The sequence below is a fragment of the Enhydra lutris genome, unplaced genomic scaffold, assembly GCF_002288905.1.
Source record: "Enhydra lutris kenyoni isolate GAN:26980312 unplaced genomic scaffold, ASM228890v2 scaffoldscaffold1, whole genome shotgun sequence".
Taxonomy (NCBI): Eukaryota; Metazoa; Chordata; class Mammalia; order Carnivora; family Mustelidae; genus Enhydra; species Enhydra lutris.
Window position 1 is genome coordinate 57,894,984 of NW_019154085.1, and position 14,803 is coordinate 57,909,786.

A 14,803-nucleotide genomic window follows, 5' to 3' on the forward strand; every position below is an offset into this window, starting at 1 on the left:
TCCCGGCTCTGCACTTTGGGTTGTACAGACTGGACAGTTATTTAATCTATGCCTCAGTTTCCTTCACTGTAAAGCAGATAGTCCTGTTTCATAGGACTGTCAAGATGACTAAAATTAGTTAATCCACCTAAAGCACTTAGAACATCAACCAGCAGGCAGCAAGGTGCTCAGTGATGGTAGGCTACTGCTAACACACACAAATAAAAAACCAAAAAACAAAAAACTATCATTTCCCCATCTTTTTCCAAAGGTGATTTTTAGGTATTCCTCACATTCCATTTTTTCCTCAGGCAAATTATCTGAAATCAGCTCCAAAGAGCTGCTTATATATTTGCAGATTAAAATTAAACCACATTGTACACCTAAAATTCACCTATTCTTTCATCAAAATGAACAATACGAACCAAAAGGTGCAAGCTTAACATCACAAAATCTTATAAAAAGCATTAATGAGACTTCCCGTTTAGACTAAGCCAGGATGAGATCACAAAGTCACTCATGGTAACCAGGTCCCCACGCTGGAAGTGTGCTTTCCCAGTGAATGGCTAAATACTAACAAAAGAAGCCTTTGACTCAAATACCACTGGTACCCGGGGTCTTGTGTCTGTATAATGCCTACACATTCATTTCTTTCTTTGCCTATAGAAAAAAGAAAGTCTGTTTGTTTTTCTGATTCAGTCAGCCCTTTTAGTCTCTGAATCTAAGGAGAGCCCAGTGAAAAGAAGAGCATCTTATCAGCGTGCTCCAGACCAGCAGGCTGTCCCCCTCCACACACAAAACCTCCAGCCCCTCACAGCAAAAGGGCCTCGCCCTCAGAGCCTTTTCCCCATTTCAGAGCTAACACCCCGCCGGGTTTTGACAACAAATAAACGAGTACACAAGGCCTTTAACATAATTAGCCATCTTTTCAGGTACAGAGGGGTGGGTGGAGGAGGAGGGTTCAGGAGAATATTTATTGAAAACTGGCCTCACTGATGAAGTTGATGAAAGTGTGCTGGGTCCGAGCGCTTTATTTTAAATGAGGCTACGTGAAGTGAGTTTAGAGATGCCTGGTTTTCAATCTAGACAATTTTAGCATATACTTCAGACAAGTCAGAAATGCAGATTTTTTCTTCATGGAAAAAAGTAAAAAAAAAAAAAAGCTCTTTTTATGCCAGGTAAAAGTTGCATTGACTTGGACAGCAAAGGCACACAGACCAGGGTGTTTACTGCCTTTTCGAGGGAAAGCTAACAAGTAAAAGAACCAAAGACCAGAAAACAATACTTTTTGACACCGTCACTGTTAGACCAAGTTAGCCCTACTCTCAGATACACGTATGCTAAGACAGAACCCCCACCAAATGACTTTGAGAACAAAAAGGACTACCTATGATCAATAATCCTATGAATGTCTTTAGGAAAGCCACCAGGCATCCCTGTCATCTGTCATGATCTTAACAGCTACGGTCTGCATGGAAGGATGGAGTTCGCTTGTATCATCATTGGGATAATAACTTAATTGATTTGTCTCCGTGGCTAAGGATGTAGACAAGAGATTTATTATGGAAGAAAAATATCTGCAATCATGTTTTTGTTTTCTCAACAAGCATCTTGCCACTGACCTCTAAATCAGTTTAACCTTTTCTAAACAGACCTGCACATTTTTTACATAATTTAAAGCTAGGTTTTGTTATTGCTGCTGCTGAAAGGCTCTGTGAAATTTATCACAACATGGCTTCAGTAACCTTCTTTTAAAAACAAAGATGAAAAACAAAACAAAAGGCCGAAACTATAAGCTCCCAGCTCCACTCCTTTTCCCGGCAGGGGATTTCGATCTAACCACTAAAGTGCCTTTGGAGTTCAATCTGTTAAAAAATGTATGAAACGGTATTAAAATAGGAAAAGGCATGTGTATGACTCAGGCTTATCCAAATATCTCTGCAACTAGGGTGTCACAGGATTTCCCTGTGCTTCTGAAAACTGAAAACCCTGAGAAAGTGACAGAAGTTCCTGTTTCGTCTCTCTTTTTTAAATATATATATATTTATATATATATATATGGGGGGGCGCGCGCGAACAGACACAGACACACAGAAACACACACACAAATTGGTCTTCCGGGTTTGCTATGAATCAGGCAGGTTCTTTCAGGTTCTGAGTGAAGATTGTTGCAAACCGATGTTACGACGTATTATCGTACTCTCTACACACAAAGGTTTCGGGCGGGGGTGGGGGGGGGGGAGAAAAAAAACAAACTTGTTGCAGACCTGGGAGAAGCCCCTGGCCCCGCGCGCTGCGCTCTCGCCGCCTCTCCGCCCCTTCCCCTTCCTCCACACCCCACCCGGCGCGGCCGGCGGAGACGAGGGCATCTCCCCTGCTAAGGTCACCGGCCCGAGCCGTCCCCGCGGGCCGCCTCCTTCGGAAACAAGGTCACCGCCCAGTCCGGTCCCTCCGAGGAGGAGAGCGGTGCCTGGCCGAGCGCTGGCGCCCTTTGTAAAGCTGGGCGGCCGGCTTCGGCGCGGCATCCCGGCCGCCGCCTCACCTGCTTGCGATAGGGCGTCCTGCAGTTGCTGCTGCCCCCGGGGTTGCCGCTGCTGTTGGGGAAGATCATCGCGGCGGGCGCGGGCGGCGGGCGCGGGTGCAGGGCAGCCTCGCCGCGAGGGGGAGGGCGCAGGAGGGGCCGGCCCGGGCCGCGGCGCTCTGGGAACTCCCTCTCGCCGCGAGGCGGCAGCCGGCGGGGGCTGCAGCTCGGGCTGACTTCTCCTCCGCCCTCGACCTCCGGACTCGCCTAAAAGTGCGGCGCGACGGCGGCGGCGGCGGGCGAGACTCGGGCAGCTCGGGCGGCCGCCGCCCTGCGTGCCATGGACGAGAGTTCGCGCGCGGAGCTGGCGCCGCCGCGGACTCTCCCGGCGGCAGCGGAGGAGCAGCGCCGCCGCGTCCCCACCTACCGCGGCCTCAACCACCGCCCCGAGAGCGCGCCGGCCGGGGGCGGGGAGGCGGCCGCGCACCGCCTCGCGCCGCGCCCAGGCCCACCCGCGCCTCCCCGCCCGCCCTCTGGGCGTCGCGCCCGCAGCCCAGCCAGCCGATCTGCCCCCGCTCGCTCCTTCCCGGGCTTGGGGCCGGGGCCGGGGCCGCGCCGCCGAGAAAGCCGCCGGCGCCCCCGCTCCGTGCAATGGTTGGGTCTGGCTCCCCGCGTGCCGCACATTCCTTGGAGTAGCCACCCCCCTCCTCTTTTCTTTTTTCCACCTCGGCTCTTTGCCTAAGCACCAGCGGGAGCTTTGCACCCCTGCTCGAAGTCCCCTTTAAGGGTATGGCTTCGGGGAGCACCCAGACACCTGGGTAGCAACTGAACCAGTCCCGGGTCTTCTCTCTTTTCTTTCATCCTGGCTAACTCCCCACCACCCCCGACCCCAGTCTCCCCAAAAAGGTGCCAGCAACCACTCCTACTTCAACCAACAAACCAGCCTTCCGTCAAACCTCTGCAACTCGGCGTTCCCCCAAATCACAACGCTAAAATTTTAGCATTGGAAAACAGGTGTACACTACCCACCCTCTCACAGCAAGTACGGATGGTAAAGTTCTGTACTTCACTCCCATGCCAGAGTTTACCAGTTTACCTTCAAATTAACTATATCAAATAGCGAAAATCACTTACGCCATTGGGTTGGTAAGACTTCCTTTAAACCGAATAGCGGAATCCTGCTATACGTTAAACTACAGATGCCACCGAATGTGTTCTATTGAAGGGACACAGAAACTGCAAAAAGGAGACAAAGGGAGGAGGTTGTTTCCTTTGTTTCCCAGTTGAAATTATCCAAGGCGACTCAAGATGCCCCCTTTCTTGATCACTTTCAAGTCAGGTGTATGAAGCCTCGAACATGTGCATTGCGGAAGGCCTCTACAGCAAGTCCTACAGGCAGACCCCACAGGGTCTCGTAGGCTTGCCATCTTTCATGTTGGCCTGTTCAGCAGTATTACAGGGTAGTATCACAGAGGTATTACAAAGTTCTTCCCCTGGCCTCTGGCCTCTAACACCTTGGGAAAGAGCCATCTGCCATGATAATGAAAACTCCTAACTCCTCTAAGAAGTGGGCACTTAACTTCTGGCTGCCATAAGGAAAACAAAAAGTGTCCCCTAGAGTCTTTTAGTCTTTAGCTGGGGCTATTTGATCTCAGAGTTCTGAGTTTGAGCCCCATGTTGGGTATAGAGATTACAAAACAAATAAACAAACAAAAAAAAAAAGGTGTGGCTACTCAAAGGTTTTTCCAGCAGCAAGGAACTGAAGGATCTTAGATAACCTGCTGGTGACTTCGCCACCATATTCCACCTCCATATTCCAAGATGCACCTAATATTCTCCAGCAAAAATGATGAGAACTAGCAAGTCTCACCTAATTAAAAACAACTATATACACAAAACATGCATATATGTAATTCCTAATTCTTTCCGTTAAAAATAAAAAGCACCAACAAATGAAATTATTCTAGGTACACCATGGACAAGTAAAAACTTGCTAGATAAAATGCACAGAAACGTATCCGTCCTTTAAAGTGATTTAAATGAACACAGCACAACTAACATTCAGTTGCATGTTAATATTATATATATGCCAGAACTATTTCCTATAACTCAATGAGTTTACGATTGTTTCAGCTGCTGCTTTGCTGCCTCGCATCATAGGATGCTTTACTGCAAGTTATCAACCACAGGTATAAACCATAAAGTGTTAGGTAGAACTGTTCAAGTTATAGGTACCTTTTCCTGAGAACTTAATGCCCAGGACCCCAGAAGTTCAGACCTATCATCTATGGAAAAAAAATTCCATGTACAACCTCAGTTGCCATGACTGGTCTCTTAGGAAACCACAATCTAAACCACAAAGAACAGCATAGATTAATTTTTCTATGGCTCTGCTCTAAGTTCACAATACTTTTGATGTTGTGCTATTCTAGAATGCTAAGATGTGATTTGATATCCTGCAACAGTTTTATAAGGATAAGGCAAAATTTCAAGTAATAACAAAATTTAAATTAGAATACTAAAATATACTAACAATACTTTATACGAAGTATACTAAGAATACATTAGTATTCTTATTAAATGTAAATAATATTTAAGACTCTTTTGAAGAATAAAAAAGATATCAAAATACCAATATATATATATATATATATATATATATATATATATATATAGTGTCCTATAAAGATGAATGACAATCAAGAAAAGAACACAAGGCATATATTTTTAAAAACAATGTCTACCAGTCAGGGTCCAAAAGTTCCAGACTTAGGTAGGTGCCATACTCTTAACTAAGTAAAGCACTATAAAGAAAAGAGAAGACAGCCTCAAAGACTATAAAATGTAATGAAATCACTAAAGCCCAAATGATTCCAACCTAAGAGAAATAACAGAAATATGAAATCATGTGTGTATATATAATCCATTATAGATAGTCACAAGCGCTTAGTTGTAAATGATTATAGGGATAGATCTTAGTGAGATTCATCTGGGAATGTTTATTAACCTTTGAAACAAATACGTTTTAAGACACACAAAGCAAGGAAACATTCCAGAGAAACTGCAAGTTATCATGGGAAGAATAAGGGCTTTGGAATCTGTCCTGTAAATGCTCCTTCTCCCGAAAGGGAAACTGAGACTTAGCCGTCCGGGCAGACCTACAACACCCTCCACCCCAAGCTCAGCTGGTGGGTAAAGTTATGGGAATCTGACCCAAGAGCAGCCAATCCAGAGACAGGCCAGTGACCTGTGACATGGATCGGATAGAAAAAATGAACAGAGCCAATCAGATTCTCACCCTTGGGAATCTGATTCAGAAAACTCCAAGAGCTGGACTAGTTAGGAAAGGGGAAGAAACTGCAACAGTGCCAGGGGGTAGAGTTGAGGCCACGAAAAGCCAAAACCATACGCAAGCCAAGGTTATGAAGAAGCAGAAACTATGAGTAAACAGGAAGCTGCCTGGCAGCAAGCAGAGAGTAAAGCAGATGCCAGCAGTGGGTGAGCACTTGGCCCTGAGATGGTGAAGGGAGCAGCAGTCCCCAGAGCTGCTTTGGCTTCCAACAGCCCCTCCATGTGTATACTTAACCCCACACCCCCCTTCTTCAGATGGCTTAAGTGAATCTGGATTTCGCAATCCAAGGAACAAAATTTAAATAGCCGAATAGATCTGGCTCCACATTTCAGCTTCTCACTTACTAGGCACAGGGCATGGGGCAAGTGAGTTAACCTCTCCCAGTCCCAGACTCCTCACAGATTGTCCTAAGTATACATACGGTGTAACAACAAAAGCGCCAAACTCAACAAATGGCAGCTGTTATTACTGTTTTTCCAGGTTTTATAGCGGTGGTTTGTAGATTTAAGTGGGGGTACCGTATACGTAACTGATACCTAGGACGTCTGGCTGACCATCAAAGAGCGGGAGCAAGGGTATAGACGGAATTGACAACAAGTGAAAGGGACTTTCTGAGTCTGTGTACATCACAGACTTAACTTTCAGAGGTTAAAAAAAAAAAAAAAAAGTGTGGCAAAAGGTCTGTTTCAATAGCCTAGGTGCCTTGGAGTTTTTCTCCCGCATTTGTTTTTGTCCCATTTCCTTTAAGGAAGTTCTGTGTTGGACCGGGACCATTTCGGTATGAATGGGAAGACCATGGGCAGCATGAGAGAATACACTCTGTAAGGCAGGAGGAGTCTGCAAAGGAGGCTAATAAGGACTGAGCCAGTGGGTACAGGCAGAAGCCTGCAATCGCGGTAGAGGAGAGGAGACCCCCGACCTACAAGCATTTGTAGACCTGGAATTTGAGCACCTGAACTTAGGAGACACTTGTCCCAAGAAACAATCTGAAAATGTGACTCTCATTTATAAATCATTGACAACAACCCTGTGAAGTGGGGAGGGAGAAAAGGCTCCATTTACGGATGACAGGGAAGAAAGCAGGACTGGCTGACCTAGTAGTCAGTAAAGTTGCTAGTAAGTAGCAAACAAGTGTTAACACTGAGACCCAGCTCCGGTTAAAAGACTTCACCCTGTGCTCCTTTAACTCTATAATGCTGTCTCCCCACAAAGCCTTATAAATAATGCTTCAGTTCCTAGGTGAGTACTGTAACCCCTACAGCACCCGAGTTACTATACAGTAATAACACAACGCATTAAGTGGTAAGTCCCAGCCAAGTGGTCTGGATAAGTACATGCTATGGGAGTCTGCCAGAGAGAAAGATAATACGGGATATATGACATGGGTGTGAGAAGCTCTGACGAACACATGTTTTGTTTGAGAGACATTTAGAAAGAAGCATTATGCAGATGACCAGAAAGACAGACTTTAAGATAGAGGGCTTGGATGAGACAGCCAGTGGATTTGGGGCAATAGCTGCTGAAATCATGGCTAACCGATGAACTCCCAGAAGGGAACAGATGACAAAAAGTCAACAGGCTAGGAAACCCCCTCATTCCAACACACACATTACTGAGCCACGCCGAAGAGAGGAGCCTTCGAATGAAATTATTACAAAGAAAGTACAGTGAGGAAGCTTAGCTTTGAAAGAAGAAAAAAAAATGGGGGCAAAGAAGATGTCCAAGAGGTAAGAATAGAACATCTCTATCAACAAAAGAACAAATCTATAGCAGGTTTCTAGCCCTCTATCACTGCTAAAGCATTTCAGGCGTCTTATTTTATTTAGATCACATTAAAAACAGAAAGGACTTGAGGAAAAACTCATCCAATAGTATTTCAAATTACAATCTTTAGTGAATAAAATATAATCACATGGTATTGGATAGTATAAGCAGTTTACACTAAAAAATTGTTTACATTTGAGAGTCTCTATGTTTAAAAGCTCACAAAAACTCCGGCTCCCAACAAAAAGAGAAAGAGGGGGAAAAAAAGGAAAGAAAAAATATGAGGTCAGCAGATTCTTTAATTTCTATTCTTTCCTGGTACAAAATAAGAGTTGATAAAGCACCCAATTTCAAAAGTAGCTGCAATATTTTCTATTATTTACTATTTTGCTTTTTAAAAAATCTACGATCCTTATTCCAGACTTAAAGCCTCCCTAGGCACACATAAAATCATATGATAGAAAAATGAAACCACTATAATAAAACTATAGCTCTATAGCTAAAATCCTAGAATGCATACAGAACATAAACATACTCCTATTCTGTAGAGTCTGACCACAAGCAATAATCCAATGATTCTTAAATCTATTCTGGGGAACCAAACCCAACAGGTTTTGCCCTACTACTGCTTCCCTGCATGGACTAATAAATAATAGGTGTCATTTATTGAGTAACTACTATACTCCAGGCACTATCTCAGCATGTCCCCTGCCCTGCCTCCCTCTCTCTTTCGCACACACACATGCACAACGAAAGAACACTTATCCCACTTTACTGAAAATAAAACTGAAGTACTGAAGCTTGGAGGCTTAAGGAACTTTCCCAAGGCCTAATACATGATGAAACTAGGGAGTTTGAACTCAGGTCTCTCTGACTCCAAAGTCCCCTGCCTCCAATAACACTAAAAATGGTTATTATAACTCTTAGCTAAGGGTCAAGTCCAAACCCCATGGGGGGAAACTTAAGAGACTAAGACTAAGCATGTGTCTTCCCCAGTCACCATCTATGTGACCTCAGACCTCCTCACTTAAAAAAGGATACGGGGTGTTCTTTCTCTGTCTCAAATGAATGAATAAAAAAATCTTAAAAAAAAAAAAAAAGGATACAGACAACGTTGAATTTTCATTCAGTTGAATATGAAGGCAAGCTTTTTAAAATTAGAATATACAGTTAATAGTACAGCTATATATTCTCACCTAACCTAGTTCCTAAATCTCTTTTAACTGATGGTTACTAAGATATAACTCTTTTCTTGAACCAGTTTCATTTTCTGGGCTAGTTGGTAGGATGGAGTTGGGAGAGATACAGAAAGAACTACCTTCTAGAAGCTGGGGTGGTGACAATGTGGAAGGTACTTCCAGAAACATGCACTGGAACTGAAAACATATTTTCCCCTGAAAGTAGCAGGAGACCATATTAAGTGATCAGTTTCATTGTGGGATTTATAGATGCTTATAAGTCAACTAAGATCCTAATCATTATTTAGGACACTTCTCTCTATGGCAAAACATCCTCCAAATCTGAAGCAAATCACTTACACTAAAAAACATTTACACTAAAAAACTAAAAAACTTTTAGTATAAAAAAACACTAAAATAATCTGTTCATAAATTAGTTATCACCCTGCTCTTATAGAATAGCTAATAAGGGGCGCCTGGGCGGATCAGTTAGTTTAAGCATCTGCCTTCGGCTCAGTCATGAACCCAGGGTCCTGGGATGGAGCCCCATACTGGGCTCCCTGCACCGTAGGGAGCCTGCTTCTCCCTCTCCCTCTGCCTACCACTCCCCCTGCTTGTGTGCGCTTGCTCTCTCTCTCTCTGTCAAATAAATAAATAAAATCTTAAATTAAAAAAAAGAATAGTTAATAAAATTCAAAACTTTCTCATATTTCTGGAACCATGGCTCTCTGTAAGTTAAATTTCTTTTCCAAAGTTTTTCTATAAAAATAGCTATATGGTGGGGCACCTGGGTGGCTAAGTCAGTTAAGCAGCTGTCTTTGACTCAGATCACGATCCCAGGGTCCTGGAATTGAGGACTGCATCAGGCTCCCTGCTCAGTGGAGAGCCTGCTTCCCCCTCTTCCTCTGCCTGCCGCTCTACCTACTCGTGCTCTCTACTGCTGTCAAATAAATAAATAAATAAATAAAAATATTTTAAAAATAATAGCTATATAGGTTCTTATTCTTATAAAAAAAATCTGGGACAGGGTAAGGCTATATGAATTAAAAATTCAAGATTTTTGTCTCTATTTTATACCACATTGAATTTACATCAAATTCTATAAAATAAAAGAGTGTCAATTATTTAGAAAACTAGGACAAAGAGCTCCAGTTTTCATTTATTGTGGATTACGGTTTTTCTAAATTACCTGGATGGATGCCTCAATCCTCTATCTTCTTTAACTGTGGAAATCTATTTTTGGAACTGTTATTCTCCATTCCTATAGCAAGCCTATAAGAAAACAAGTGCTTAATTTCAGAATACTTTGAGATAATTCAATGAACTGTCCATGAATTAGAGTCAACTGTACAAATTATGGAAGATATGAGATGATCTTTGAAATTACAGTTTCCCTAAAAGATGGAAGTAATCATCCACTGTGTGAGAGCAAGAAAAAGGGCTGAGGTGAGCAAGGGAGGGGCTGCTGTGCCATGGAAAGAGCCATCACATCTGTCTCTTGTTACCTGGGAAGAGACAGAAAGGACTTAGGGAATCAAGAGAATTTGTAGAAAACTAGAGACCCCCCCCCTCCCAAAAATCTTGAAATCATGAAAAACAAAACTAGAACCTGGAATGACCGTCTCCTTCTCATGAGTAAAAATCAGCTGCTGAATGACAACTTTGAAAAGTACACAGTAAACAGCTGTCCATGGGACACAAAAAACCCCTCCTGTAAGCTCACACTGTCAAAAGGTTATTCTAAGACTCTCCTAAATGTCTGGGGGACATAACCAATGTTTACTCAAAACCTGGGATCCATAGCACAAATGAGGTTTTAAAAGCATTTAAAACCACAGAAGGAAAAAACCCCAATGAAACCATTTCCTTTCTCTTCCGTTGCTACGATTACCATTAAACGATGCCTATTTCACCTGAACAGGAGGGTGACAGGACAGTTAATGATGTCCTTTAAGAAAATAGGAATGCTGAAAAGGTTTACATTCTCTACTGAATTATAAATGTAAAGGTTCAAACAAGAGAATAAAGTATTAGAAATGAATTTCTATCCAGTTGAGTATGTACAATGGCAAATTTTCCAACATCAGAATATTTAGTTTAAAATTCTGAATGGGCTAAATACAGAGCTTATTATAAAAATTCCCCACCCAACGTGTCCTTAAGAATGACTTGTTCTGGGTTATCTAATACACTTAACTCATGGGGCAAACAGATGACAAACCTGTCGCAAATTGATACTCCCCAAGCGAAGACAAGGCGAATGAGGAAATTCTGATGTTGTCAGGACAATATGACTGATCATGACATCAGCAATTCCTAATTCCAAACTATAAAGAACACTCCCAGAATGCTGACAACATATTAAATAGATCCTCCCAGAACCACCCTCCTTTCAGCTTCCTACCTAATACTTGATCTAATAGCAAATATGATAATGTTTCAACTAAAGGATTATGAAGTGTTAAAATCCTGTTAAATTCTTATGATATGTAACTGTGTTAAAGTCTCAGGGAAGGAGGCAGGGCCACTTTTTTTTTGAACAGGTAAGACAGCCTCGGGTAGGTTAAACAACAAGCCCAAGGTCATGAAGCCGGGAAATAGAGAATCTCAGGGTTGGAAAGGATTATTAAGGGTCAGGCCTTGTGCCTGGCATATAATAATCATTCACTAAGTATTGCAATAATGGAAAGACTGCTACTGTCTCTCTTCGGATACCCTGACCAAAAATGAGTGCATTCTATCTATCCATATTTAGCCATATCTATTACAAATTTCTCAGTTAAATGGTCTCCAACTCTAACCCTATGTATCACAGTCCTACCCCAGAACTAGTCTATGTCTTCTATAGATTGTATAGTGTTTTTTTCTTGGTGATTCCACACTTCCTTACTCATAAAAGTGAGGGAAGAATCCTCTTATTTTGAGCCTTAACAATCTTATAAGATTGCTTTAAAAGTCTGTAAATCTCTGATGAGTTTCTTAATCCACTGTCCTGTGTAGAATAGGTTTTCTTAGAGTCACGAATGGATGAGGCAAGCCAGCCTTCTTATACACACACACTCACACACACACACACACACACACACACATGAGTCGCTGAAATGAGGATTTTCACGCATTTTTCAAAACCATGACCGTCTGAAGTTAGAAAGGGAGTGATCAAATCTAAAAGAATAAGTTTTATAGAATATAGTAAACATGATGAGTTTTCATCTTAATTTTTAAATCACTTGGGATCCCTTATAAGAGGGAGTGTAAGAAACGAATCATTCTGCATTTGCGTGTGACTTATTAAGGAAATAGGAGTCCGCAACCAAATGGTTTCTCTTGACCTAAAGTATTACTGTCAGGATAAATCTTCTTGCTTTACTTTTTGGGGAAAAGAGAAATGTTCTACTCCTCTCTCTGAGATCAGCGTCCTATAAATATTTGGATATAAACGGTGTGTCATGAATCTAAGACGCCACTAATTAGAAGATGTGTGACAACTCCTGACACATTCCCATTTGAAAAAAATGGACAACAGTAATTATCAGACATCATAAATTAGAAGACGGATTCTGATTTCAGAGATGCTGAAATGTGAAAAAGGTGAGTCTTAGACTCTGTCTACATGGCATACAGGTGCGTGAGCACCATGAATACAAAGGCACACACATGTCTTTTCATTCACAGCCTAGGATGGAGACATACGTTTTTTCACTCATTTTCAACCTTCCTAAGAACTAGGAGCTACTAAGAGGTTACAAGTAAACGACTCACAGACTGAGTTTTTCCAAGGAGATCTGACCGTGTGTCTTACGACTAGTGGGGAGCAGTCTCTACAAGTCCGAATGAGAAACTTTACCCTCATCTAACAAAGGCATCCATCTCAGAGGAACAAGCTGAACTATCTACCTCCCTCCTCAGCCATCTCCCCAAAATCATATCGAATTACACCCACAGTGTTTTATCCAGTGCATTTACGTAATAAGAAAGCATAAAGGGGGATGAACCTAAATCTGTAGATACTGATCAGACTTCTCCATTCTGTACTTCTTGCTATTAGTGCTTTAAAGTTGTCAGTTGCAAAGAGAACTTGAGAACATTCATCCTGTACTGCTACCTCTTTAGCAGGTTGTAGTCACACGGATGCCTGCACACACACGTGCACACACATTCCAAAGATTGGGCGTCAGTGCCATTTTGGTGCTCAGCGTCAATTCAAACCTATGAGGCTCTCAAATAGATTTCCATCTTTTGGCAGGAAATGGAATGCCAGCTCTCAGTCTTCCTCTGGCTTTAGATTGGAAAAGCAATTTTCCATGAATCGGAGAAATCAGACATTAAAAAAAAAAATTTAAGGGGCGCCTGGGTGGCTCAGTGGGTTAAGCCGCTGCCTTCGGCTCAGGTCATGATCTCAGAGTCCTGGGATCGAGCCCCGCATCGGGCTCTCTGCTCAGCAGGGAGCCTGCTTCCTCCTCTCTCTCTGCCTGCCTCTCTGCCTGCTTGTGATCTCTCTGTCAAATAAATAAATTAAAAAAAAAATCTTAAAAAAAATTTAAAATGTTATCATAATCCTTAAAATTGATACAAAATTACAAAGTGAATCAAAAACAATAACTTAGCAGATAAGAAGACCCCACTATTGAGAAGAAGCGTAAATGGTTTACTTGGAGCAAGGACTATACGTAGATGCTACTATCTGATATTTCATATTTGTTCAGTAAGTGACCAGCCCCTTGTATTTCCTCCTTCTCCTTTATACAGCTTTCCTTTTAGTCATTTCCCTGTTGGTGTGAAGGTAAAGCCAATATGAAAAACCGAAGCAAAATGGTCAATCCATTAACTGATGACAGGCTGAACTAACTTATAGTCTGGACCAACCGAAAGTCTCCATAAACTTGGAGATTATCTATAAACTTCATTTATCTGTAATGTTTCCCTTGTAAGAAGAGAAAACTCTAATTGGTTTCATAATGAAAATTACCTTATAGGAATTATTAACACATCAAACTGCTAATAGATCCCAAGCACCTAACTCAGAGACTGGAACATATCAGGCATTCAAATATTGCCTCAATGAATGTGTGAATGAATGAATGAATGAATGAATGACGTCTTCAAAACGCAGGCAAGTCCCACTTGAACAGATACTACTATTCCATCAAAGTCAAACAAGCTTCTAATTTTGAGACATGTTAATTCAGTGACAAATTATAAATTCCAATTTATTAGCCAGAAGTCTTCAATATTAGAAAATATCATTCCAGGATCTGTAATTCATGATCTCTTGAGTGATTTGAAAATATATCCTATTTTAGGGGCTCTTTTAAGGAGTCTTGGAATTAGCTCAAGCTATTTACCATGAACATCACTAAGTATATCAGGCTACAAAAATACTGCAAATCACTGTCAAAACTGTTTTTCCCATTTCTGTATCTCTCTGCCCCTTTATTTAAAAAAATCATAATTTAAGTTTTTGATGATTACCAAATTTTTTTAAAAGTAGGTGTACAAGCTCTTGAAATGGAAAATCATGTAGTTTGTTTCATTCCGTCACACAGTATTTTTAAAAGTTCTATCTGTAAATAAGAATGAACAAATTGTTGATAATTGCTGAAGCTCATCTTTCTGTTCTAATGCATGTTTGAAAATTCATACAACCAAAGTAGTTTTAGATGATACCAGTGTATTAAAAGGCTTGTAAGGTTAATTTTCAGAGTCCAGAAACCAAGGCGAATGGATTCTTGGTGCTCCAACACCTAGAAAGGACTACATAGCTGGTTATAAGTTTTCTTTTAAACAACTACTTTATCTGCCCATTTTACCCTTTCCTCTATGAATCTCTCATTAAACACACACACACACACACACACACACACACACACACACACACACCCAACCAAACATTTAAAAAATAGAGATACAAGATGGCAGTCTAGATAGTAAAAAGGTAATGTGATTCTGTTAGAAAATGCCACAAATCCAAGTGATTAAACAGGATTCCGCCAGTTTCTACATCTGACC

The 14,803-nt window shown here is 41.8% G+C and overlaps 1 protein-coding gene across 4 annotated transcripts in view; it reads right to left on the minus strand.

Annotated features, from left to right (window-relative positions):
• LOC111143638 (RNA binding motif single stranded interacting protein 1) overlaps nucleotides 1-14,803 on the minus strand; it is a 211,515-nt gene that overhangs the window by 128,732 nt on the left and 67,980 nt on the right. Inside the window, exon 1 of one of the 4 annotated variants that reach the window (XM_022497473.1) lies at nucleotides 2,522-2,920. The exons of 2 other annotated variants lie outside the window; for them this stretch is intronic. In XM_022497473.1, coding sequence (XP_022353181.1) covers nucleotides 2,522-2,590 — 69 coding nt within the window. In that variant the 5' untranslated portion in view covers nucleotides 2,591-2,920. Of the gene's footprint in view, nucleotides 1-2,521; nucleotides 2,921-14,803 lie in introns of those variants that run through there. One more of the 4 variants, XM_022497466.1, reaches the window with a different exon arrangement.